This window comes from Aegilops tauschii, chromosome 5, assembly GCF_002575655.3.
Source record: "Aegilops tauschii subsp. strangulata cultivar AL8/78 chromosome 5, Aet v6.0, whole genome shotgun sequence".
Taxonomy (NCBI): Eukaryota; Viridiplantae; Streptophyta; class Magnoliopsida; order Poales; family Poaceae; genus Aegilops; species Aegilops tauschii.
This window is the reverse complement of record NC_053039.3, coordinates 380,434,678-380,445,216: the sequence shown is the minus strand read 5'-3', so window position 1 is coordinate 380,445,216 and position 10,539 is coordinate 380,434,678. Positions and strand designations below refer to the sequence as shown.

Below are 10,539 nucleotides of genomic sequence, written 5' to 3'. Positions count from 1 at the left end.
GGAGGGGGGCGCCACACACGGGTAACAATTATTGGTGTGTGTTCTAGCGGTGCCCCCCCCCCTCACATATATATAGATTGGAGGGGGGAGAGGCAGCCAAGGGGGCGCCCCAAGTAGGAGGAATCCTACTTGGCCGCCTCCCAAATCCAGCCTCCCCTCTTGGCCCATTAGGCCCATATAGTTGCCGGGGGGGTGCCCGGAACCCCTTCCGGTGACCCGATATGTACCCGGTACCCCCAGAACACTCCCGGTGTCCGAATATCATCATCCTATATGTGAATCTTTACCTCTCGACCATTTCAAGACTCCTCGTCATTTCCATGATCTCATCCGGGACTCCAAACAACATTCGGTCACCAAATCACAAAACTCATATAATACAAAATCGCCATCGAACGTTAAGCGTGCGGACCCTACGGGTTCGAGAACTATGTAGACATGACCGAGACACCTCTCCGGTCAATAACCAACAGCGGAACCTGGATGCTCATATTGGTTCCCACATATTCTACGAAGATCTTTATCGGTCGTACCGTAAAGACAACATACGTTATTCCCTTTGTCATCGGTATGTTACTTGCCCGAGATTCGATCGTTGGTATCTTCATACCTAGTTCAATCTCGTTACTGGCAAGTCTCTTTACTCGTTCCGTAATACATCATCCCGCAACTAACTCATTAGTCACATTGCTTGCAAGGCTTCTTATGATGTGCTTTACCGAGAGGGCCCAGAGATACCTCTCGATACTTGGAGTGACAAATCCTAATCTCGACCTATGCCAACCCAACAAACACCTTTGGATATACCTGTAGAGCATCTTTATAATCACGCAGTTATGTTGTGACATTTGATAGCACACAAGGTATTCCTCCGGTATCCGGGAGTTGCATAATCTCATAGTCGAAGGAATATGTATTTGACATGAAGAAAGCAATAGCAATAAAACTGAAAGATCAATATGCTAAGCTAACGGATGGGTCTTGTCCATCACATCATTCTCCTAATGATGTGATCCCGTTCATCAAATGACAACACATGTCTATGGTTAGGAAACTTAACCATCTTTGATTAACAAGCTAGTCTAGTAGAGGCTTACTAGGGACACGTTGTTTTGTCTATGTATTCACACATGTATCAAGTTTTCGGTTAATACAATTCTAGCATGAATAATAAACATTTATTATGAAATAAGAAAATATAAAATAACAACTTTATTATTTCCTCTAGAGCATATTTCCTTCAGGGAGAACAAGAAGAGGATAGGTACAAGATCATGTATCCAGTGCAAAAGGAGATGCTGGGTTGGAACTGAAATAGGGCAGAGAAGAAGCTAGAAATTGAGATGGAGAAGATTGAGTTGGAGAAGCAAGAGGCATCGATCAAACGAGAGCTCGAGAAGGCCAAGACATTTTGAGAGATTGAGCTTGAGAAGGAGAGGTTGCAAATCGCACAGGACAACAGATTTGAAGATCATATTGGCTAACAAAAGCCTCTTGGATGAGCGTGCGAAGAAGTGGCTTGCGGAGAAGAAAAAAGAGAACAACGAGCGTAGGGACTACGAGGCGGCGAGGGCGGCTATAGCAGCAGCGGAGTATGCGACAAAGATGGAGGCGGGGCATGAGGCAAGGATGCGGGAGGAGCATGGGGATCGGGAAGCAAGGATGGCGGAGGAGCAGGCGGCATGGATGGCATCCGGCAAGTGATCCGTCCAGCCAGCGACTGATCCGTCACGCTTGGACGTTGATTTCATTTTGATATGTCTGGATTGTTGAACTATTTGCTTTGTCGTATTTGTTTCGAACTATTGAATTCAGATGATTTTGTATCGTATGATCGACATGTATGGATTGCATGGATTTAAGGATTTGCATTTGAGGTGTGTGGATGTGCGGCAGCCAGAATGAGGGGCCGCCCGGCGCTGTCCGCGAGCTCGCACGGACGCGCCCACGGGCGTACAAGAGACCGGATTTGCCAAGTCCGGCTGTAGATCTCTTAGCTTATGCACTTCCGTGTGTCAAGGGCTCAAGGCAACGCGTGGTGGTAGACCATGTAGTCCGAAATGTCCCCCTTTTGTTTTTTGCTGTGTATACAAATTTAAACTTCAGTGCATAACTTTTCTTCGGCACCTTGATCACACACAAGACTTTGTACATCTTAAAGAAGGAAAACTATCCACTCGACTATGTTTAACTTTCTGGACGAGAAGACAAGGCCGCAGAGCTTGCCATTTTCTTTATTGATTGATGCCAGGGGTAAAACCTACAAAATCCACTCCATGACTGAACGAACAAAGGCATACTGCGCAAAATAGTTTTGAATATGTTACAGTGCCCGGTTGCTTAAGATTCCATCAAGAATTACTCCCTCCGTAAACAAATATAAGTGTTTAGATCACTACTTTAATGATCTAAACGCTCTTATATTTCTTTACAGAGATAGTACACGATAATCCATGTTTCAGGCATGGCCATGTTCTGAAGATACATATGATTTCTTGTTACCTACCCACTGGAGACTGGACCCATGACCAGGCAATTGCAGAACTGTAATCGCAGATTCAGAACACAAGGACGCCAGTGCAGGATCCTGCTGCTGCAACCTGATGGAGCGAGGGGCCAACGCGGCTGCCCCGTCTACACATCCAACTTTGTACATGCATTAAGATAACGAGGGAGCAAGGAAGCGGTTTTGTTGCTGTTGCTGTTGAAATTCGGTACTTGAATGCCATAGTGACAGTTTGTCAGTTCAGGATTCAGAAGCTCTGAACTTGCTCTCTTTTTTTTGTAACCAGAAGCTGCTTGAAATGTGTGCTTCCTACCATGGACAAGCTTATATATAATCCACACACAAGGGATTTGCACCGCGAAATGTTCTCTAAAACTTAAATAGATAATTCATAGCGGCAATAGTTGGTTGGGATGCTCAAACATAACATCAGATAGGTGCTGATGCACAAACCACCGGTTTACCGGAAACGCTAACCAGTCATTCGAGACTAAAGAAGACGCAAGAGTCGAACAACAGGCTCAGCCTGAGCAAGCCAAGAAGAATGTCACGATAAGCTCTAAAGTCCCAAGTCCGTATCACCATCGCCGTCGCCACTGTGATTCTGTGAAGCAATGCCAGCTTTCGAAGTTGAAGTACGCTTCTGAAACATAAGCAAGAGTCAAATACAATAGGGAAAACCTAGAATCCCCATTAGAAAAGAAAACACTCTTAACCCAGTAACTAGGCAACTAATCAAATAAAGCACCAATGTTAGCAAAAAAAACTAGGTACACAGATATGCATAGATTCAAATATGTAAATGCACATAACTGTAGCATAATGGAAATAATTCATATATGGAGATAATACAATCAGTATCCTTACATTTCAAGATAAGCTAATTTGCTTATTTAAATATGGCAGAGGAAACTAGAATTGATACAGGTAACAAAAACTAGCAAGCTAGAGCGGAAAGTTAAAAAACATTAAAAAACATTACATCAAGATCCTGTGTAACTCTTCCGATCATATCATGGACGCTTTCAATCGCCTGAGTAGCAGCCTGTAGTCAAGTCAACTTTATGAGCTAAGTCTGTTTCAAGGAACAGTTCTACTTCTAAGTGATCTGGCTAGTGAATGCAGGTAACTATACCATGGTAATATCTATAAACTTTTCCACACGAGCAAATAATGTTTCCTCATCCCGCTTTTGCTCCACCCAGTTAAGCCGCCGGAGGGACCTTGGTTGCTGGAGTCTCATGTAAGACAATTGTTACAAATATAAGGGTGCACACAATGTCTTTGCTCTTCAGATGATTATCTATTCAAACTAAAAATATGAAAAGAAAGTGTATGTTAACTTCCATCTCGATAAGGAATTACCTGATCTGCAAAGGCTGCACATATTTGATTGTTTTTCATGCATATCTGCTGTCGCATCACATCATCCAAGATTTGAGGCAGTAGATGATTAAGTCGAGCGTGCAAAGATTGTGTGGATGCCTACAAAATGGTAATTCAACAATTTGTTACATCTTACAGAATAATAAAGGTTCTTTGACGTAAATTAGATTTCAGCCAACATACAGTTTTCTTATGCTCATCTTCATAAAGTCTGGACCACATTGTTTCCTTCTTGGCAAGATTCTGCTCCCAAGCTTCCCACTTTTTCAGTTCCCACCCATCCCACTGTTTTGGTCTGCGCACGATGCCAGCCTTACTGAATACTTCTAAACGTACAAGTGATTTCACGCAGTTGTGAGATTGCAAGTTCTGCCCGTGGGGACTGAAATCTAACAGCTTCACCATCTTGCTCAAATCAATCTTGAAGTTCTCACTAAGCAACTCATACGAACATACATCATCGCTGCCAAGTTGTGTGAGGATCCTATCCCTGTGAACAAAATGTGGACCCAGAATGTAATTAGGTGGGTTCTTAATGTTGTACTTCCGGCTCCACCTTTGTTGCTCTGCCGTGTTGTCAAGTGTCCAGATCTGCAGCTCACCAAGAACAGTTCTGGCATCATAGTGACTGGTTTGAGCAGTTACTATGCATATCTTCCCATCTATATCTCTGATCCAGAACTTACGAGGACCATAATAATCATGATCTTCATATGCTGCAGGCAGTTGTGTCATTGCAAAACTTTCTTCCAATAGATCAAAGGACATAACTGAATGCTGACAGTTAGCTGACATGTCTTCAGTTAACCAATACATTTTGCCATCAACATTGACAACTCCAGAGTTTCTCACACTGATCAAGCTAAGAGCTTTTGGAGTTCGGAAATCTTTCCATTTCTCATCGCCGAGCGTGTAAACTTGGATGATGTTGAACCTGTCTTTATTGTGGGGGCGGCGACCATTAATGCAATCACCAAGGAAGTGTGTAATCTTGTATTCTTTTGTCACCGGATGAAATCCAAAGCTGTAGAAACAGAAGTGGTCACCTTTCACATTCTTCGCAGGTTTCTGAAGATGTAGACATTCACCAGTTGCAAGGTTAGCTATCTTAATCATTGATGTCTTTGTGTATAAGCCAAGAAGGCCATTGCATGAACCGAAAAGGAAATCATCAGGCCCAATCACTGGCACTGCATATCTCGATGACGACCAGGCTTCATCAATTAGGACAGCATCACTAGGGTAGGGCTCGCCTGAAACCAAACCTCGCGGGGAGAACAGAAGGGCATAACTTGGCGCACACTGGAGGTGCAATGCAACAAACTGTGGATCCCGGATGATGTTGTGCCAGTGCTTGCAGACTCCGACACACGTCAACAGAGTGCTCACTGGAAGCCCCAAAAATATCCGCTCAATGAGGTCTACCGGTAGGCGGTTTATGATGCATTCCCCATTTCTTTGCTTCTTTGATTTGGTTTCTTCAGTAACCATAGTGAACACCCGATGCTGAAGCAGCTGAACTAGCAAACACTTCTGCAAACACACATTTCAATTAATGATAGCTAGATAGAAACTGACATTTAAATAGTTTTATGTGCAAAGAAAGAGGATGAAAAATTTATGAATTTTTCTCTCTCTTTCATGGTTATTTTACCAACCAATGTGCCAAGGAATATACTGATAGCATCTCAAAATTTCTGCTCCGAAATTAAATACCCGCATCTCCAGGCTTAAAAAAGTCGACAATCTCCAGTTACCCAAAGTGAACCCACGGTTAAATCCAAGGAACACTCGTGCGCGCCGTCCCTCCGGCGCCTCAATCCCTCAATTACAGCCAGTAACTACAAACCCTAGACGCCCTCGGGCGCCATTACAGCAAGTAGTCGGTACCTCAACCACGGCAAGTAACTACAAACCCTAGCCGCCGTTACAGATGGAGGAGCGCGGACAAGAAGGAAATCGGGGCAGAAAGCATTCCGCGAGCAAACGGGGGCATCGAGGACTCACAAGCACGATTCGGATCAGACGAGCTCCGCGGTCGCCGCCATGGGATTGGGATGGGAGGGCTCTCCGCTTGACGCTGAAATGATTTCCCGCCGCTTCCCCCTCGTCGGCTGTTCGACCCCTTGTGCCGGCTCCGGGGTTTCGCCGGAACAAGTTCTATTTTTTTAGCGTGGCCGAAGAGAGGAACGAGTGTTTAATGCTGCGCAGGCCAGGTTCGGCCCAATTTGCCCAACATTGTCCATTCTGCCTCCACTGGACTCGGGTAAAATTCTGTGTTCAGAACTTTTTCTTTTCAAAAGAAAACTTTGGCGGATCTAAAAATTCGAGCCTGTCCTGTTTTCTGGATGAAAGCTTTGCCATTTTCCATTGATATATCACTAGCACATATGCCCGTGTGTTGCAACGGGAAAAATTGATGTTTTATGCAAGCATAATATTCCACAGCACCGGATTCACTATGAAGAACATGCTGCAACACAGCATCCTTTACAAAATGAACATTAAAAAATACGATGCAATTTAGCCGTGTTCATATTTTATTTTTGGGCATAATCTCCCACTGATTCCATTTAAGTATAATCCTTCCTTTAATTACCTTGACGTCTTCACCTGTTTTAGTCAGGAATCAAATCCTTGCTTTTCTAATTTAGTAGCCTCAACACATTAAAGCCTACATATCCTTCCTTTTAATTATCCTACCTTTTTACCTCAAGTCTTTCATTTAATTAGCATCATCTATTTGAATATTCTATTTATTAAGACCACAATCTTTTTTCTAATTATTCCACCAGTTTACCCATAATCCTTTCTTTAATTAGCCACATCGTTTAAATATTTTATTTAAGCCCAAAATCTTCCCTTTATTTAGCTCGGCCTAAACAAGAGGACTGCCACTCGTATATTTAGAGCGGGTTGGAATTAGTAAATGTGAATGACGCGTATATCGTTGGTTGTTACATTGAAGATCCAGACAGGAAGGCCTATGTTTAATTCCTAAAATGTTAATTTATTTTGACCCAATTATTTTTCGCGGTCTCTATGAAAGCACAAGTACTAAACCAAACCAAGAATATCTATTCCCTTTAATAATAGGTATAGAGGGATAGAATTTGCACAATTCACTACACGAGTGAACAGAAAAGCTTACTGCACAAAATACTTATTTTTTTGCCGGGGCACAAAATCCTTATTAGTTTACAATATGTTACAATAACCAGTAGCTTAAACCTCCACCGAGAATTACACCATAATTCATTCATGTTTCAGAAATAATCATGTTCGAAAGTTTGTACAAAATACATCTCTGTCACCTACACCTATACTGGGCCATGACCACAGAAGGCCAACGCAGAGTCGTAATCAGAAATTCAGGAACCTGGTGGAGGGAGAGGCCAGTGCGGCGAGCGAACGATGGCCGCCCCCGCGTACACGTCCAACGGGACGAGCGTCTCCCTGTACAGGTACGCCTGCGTCTCGTAGTACCTGTAAGGCCTCAAGTTCAGCAGCCTCACCTCCCCGCCGTCGTCCTCGCCCCCGCCCCGCAGGTCCCGGCAGAACGCATCGCCGTCGCGGCCGTGCAGCAGGACCTTCCCCCCGCGGACGAAGCACGGCTGCGGGACGCACCGCGGCGCCGACGGCGACAGGTCGACGCTGTACCTGAGCGACCACCGGTCCTCGCCGCGGCTCTCGAGCGTCCAGACGTCCATCCTCCCGGAGACCTCGGCGTTGTAGCGGCGCCACCGGGGAGCGCTGCTGCTGAATGGGGCGGTCACCAGGCACGCCTTCTTCTCCACCTCCGTCACGTAGTAGGACAGCGCGGGAGCGCCGCAGGGCCCGTCCGTCGCCCCGCCGCACCCTCTCAGCGGCGGAGGCCTCAGCGACGAGAATGTCTCTTCCTTGAGATCAAACGCCATGACCGCCACGCCGCAGCAGGCCCCTTCCTCCTCCGCGAGCCAGTACATGGCCCCGTCCACGTTGACGACGCCGAGGTTCACCAGGCAGCTCTCCCTCGGCGCCCTGACGTCCCTCCACCCGCCCTCGCCGAGGGTGTGCACCTGTATCGCGTCGAAGCGGAACGGCTGCCCCGACGACCGGCCGTGCCGGGGCTCGCGGAGGAAGTAGACGAGCTTGTACTCCCCCGTCGCCGGGTGGAACCCGAAGCTGTAGAGGTAGTACAGGTCACGGGGCGATCTCCCGTCGGGCTTCGAGAGGTGCAGGCGCTGGCCGGTCGCGGGGTTGACGATCTTCAGCGTGTACTTCCGGTAGAAGCAGAGCAGGCCGTTGCAGCAGGCGAAGAGGTGGTCGTCCGGGTCCATGGACGACGCCGCCCACGTTGACACGGACCATTTCTCGTCGAAGAGCTTCACACGGCCAGGCATGGCGGTCTTGAGGCTCGCCGAGGCCTCCAGCCTGGGCAGGAAGAGGAGGAGGTGCTCCGGTGCACGATTGGCATGATCCATGATGAAGCACGGGTCGCTGAGTACGCCGCGCCATTGGTGGCACGTCCCGCGGAGTCTCTGCAGAGTGCTGACCGGAAGCCGGAGAAGTATCTCGTGCAGGACGTCTGGTGTGAGGCGGCTGATGCTTGCCAACTGATGTTCGGTTGCCTGCTCTGCATCGTTTGCGTCACTGGCCATTTGCGAGCACCTTTTCCCCTTAGAAAGTTGTGCATGACAAGTCCTGTAATATGTCATAAAATTGGAAGCTGAGGAATATATAGTGCATTGCTTTCAGAAACGGAAGGTGCTAGTATATCTATAATCCATGAAGATTGATTCAGTTCTAGGATCATGCGATCACTTCGAACTTTTGACAGATGATTGCTCATCTGATCCACGAGGGAAAAAACGTCCATCTTATGTAAAGACAGATGATTGCTTGTACTATTAGTTAACACACCATCCCCGCCAATATAAAACAATGAACATCTGAGGGCGTTGGATTTTCATTCTGCCAAACAAGTAGAAGTATTTGGTTATGGTGACTAAGTTTTCAGTGTATTTGTTTGTGTTCAACATAATATGTGCTTCCAGAACAGAATTCCTTCCAAGAAAACCGGCTTTGCTTTGGTCGTGCCCTCGGAAAAGAAGGCACTCTACTATTTTCAGTCACTGGTCTAGCATGTACTAGCTCTGATTTTCAACTTGAATTGGTTAGAATAGCCCTGCAAGCCTGCAAATGAAGTTTGAAGTGTTCCGCCGCGCAGCCCCTGCGGCTGAAACGAAGGCACGGCTAACTTTTTCTAGTAGACGCAGCAGCAACAGAGGACCATGAACTGGAACAGCAAGAAGCCTCCACAGCGCATCCAACAAGGCCAGTAGGCCACTAACACGCTTATGCATACGGACCCATCACTCGCACATTCTACAAGGTTCTAGTCCAAGTTGATCCCAGATTCCAGTTCATCCTGAACTTCAAACCCACCTAGCTGCTGACCACACTAGACATGGCGGCCGAATCCGACACTAAGCAAAAGATAGATTGCTGGAATCTGAAGAAAACTTACAGCGGAATCACCTCTCGAACTTGCAACAGGATCTATCTTCCCCGGGTGAAGAAGAAGAGAAGCCGCCTCCGCCACAAGCTTAGCCCCACCGTTATCCTGCGCAACTGCTACTTATCGACCCCCAGAAGTACTGTAGTAAGTAGCCGCCGTGGACGCAAGCATCGCACTACAGGCCTCCGCGGTTACCGCTCTCCGCTCTCTGATTGCGTGACGGCTTCTTCAACCGCCGGTAGAATCCAAAATGAGGAAAGAGTAAAATGCACCGGCGGTACTTGAACTTGAGAAGAAAGCATACTTTGGTCACTGTACTTCAAGATACGACCAATACGGTCACTCAATACGCCTGCACGTGATTGTACGGTTACTGTTCACCATACATCACTCGTCGCCGCTCCATTTGACCACTTGTTGACCAATCCGAGGCGACAGCTGGCGTTTGCGGGGGTTCTCCTGGGCTTTTTACAAGGAAACCCTTGGCTGGCTCTGTAATTCCTCCAGCTCCTTGTCCATTCGGCTTCGATCATAACGAGAGGGGAGGAGGTGAAAGGGGAGGAGGGAAGGGCGATCGTCGGCGGCACCGCACCAGATCACCACCACCGGAGTCACCGCACAAGGGCGAGAGGCGCGGCGCAGGCGCGGCGCATCTCATCGCTGGAGCTGTTTCGTCGCGATGTTGCCTGTTCGTCGCCCCGATGGTGCTCCGCCGCCCAACTACAGTAAGCCCTCACATCGCCCCGCCATGGTTCTTGCGCTGTAAGCTACAGGGTCGAAATTTAGAGATGGGCATTGTGGATGGTGTGTTTGTTAGTCAGATATGCCCATCTGTATTTTGGAGATTTGCCTAGGGTTTTCGACCATGATTTGGGGGTTTTGGGTTTGGAGAAGGTGGCTGTTTGTAGGTTATTTGGTGCTGTAGGGTGCTATATTTTGGTGCATGTTGAAGATGTTGGTTGTATGGGTGAATTACATACTGAAAGTTGGTATCTTGCATCTATTTCTTGCAGTTTATGTGGAACAGAAATTCTGAAACTCTGTTTCGCTCTGTTTTCATGTAAGCAGACAAGCGCAGCAGGAAGTTTTCAGTGCAGTTTAACCATGGTGGTTATTTCCTTGGGCAAGGTACCAATCGTTCATATGT

General features: G+C 46.9%; 2 protein-coding genes across 3 annotated transcripts; both read right to left on the bottom strand.

Moving 5' to 3' along the window:
* Positions 1 to 2,796: 2,796 nt before the first annotated feature.
* Positions 2,797 to 6,070, bottom strand: LOC109755020 (F-box protein CPR1). Its single transcript, XM_020313906.3, has 6 exons — positions 5,900 to 6,070; positions 4,076 to 5,425; positions 3,872 to 3,991; positions 3,642 to 3,737; positions 3,489 to 3,551; positions 2,797 to 3,149 (listed from the first exon to the last, which is right to left on the bottom strand). Exons 2-6 carry the CDS (start codon positions 5,381 to 5,383, stop codon positions 3,066 to 3,068), a joined length of 1,671 nt encoding a protein of 556 aa, XP_020169495.1. The 5' UTR covers positions 5,384 to 5,425; positions 5,900 to 6,070; the 3' UTR covers positions 2,797 to 3,065.
* A 969-nt stretch (positions 6,071 to 7,039) lies between these two features.
* LOC109755014 (putative F-box/kelch-repeat protein At3g22730) lies at positions 7,040 to 9,595 on the bottom strand. Of its 2 annotated transcripts, none has more exons than XM_020313899.4 (2): positions 9,402 to 9,595; positions 7,040 to 8,575 (listed from the first exon to the last, which is right to left on the bottom strand). In XM_020313899.4, the coding sequence occupies exon 2, from the start codon at positions 8,530 to 8,532 to the stop codon at positions 7,264 to 7,266; it is 1,269 nt and encodes a 422-aa protein (XP_020169488.1). In that variant the 5' UTR covers positions 8,533 to 8,575; positions 9,402 to 9,595; the 3' UTR covers positions 7,040 to 7,263. The 2 variants fall into 2 exon arrangements, with proteins under 2 accessions (XP_020169488.1, XP_020169489.1); XM_020313900.4 differs by having other exon boundaries at positions 9,413 to 9,550.
* Between the last annotated feature and the right edge of the window lie 944 nt (positions 9,596 to 10,539).

Coding starts and splice junctions, on each gene's coding strand:
- LOC109755020 (XM_020313906.3), bottom strand. CDS start 5,383: ATGGTTACTGAAGAAACCAAATCAAAGAAGCAAAGAAATGGGGAATGC. Junction 3,992..4,075: donor AAGATGAGCATAAGAAAACT/GTATGTTGGCTG, acceptor ACCATTTTGTAG/GCATCCACACAATCTTTGCA. Junction 3,150..3,488: donor GAGTTACACAGGATCTTGAT/GTAATGTTTTTT, acceptor CTTATGTTTCAG/AAGCGTACTTCAACTTCGAA.
- LOC109755014 (XM_020313899.4), bottom strand. CDS start 8,532: ATGGCCAGTGACGCAAACGATGCAGAGCAGGCAACCGAACATCAGTTG.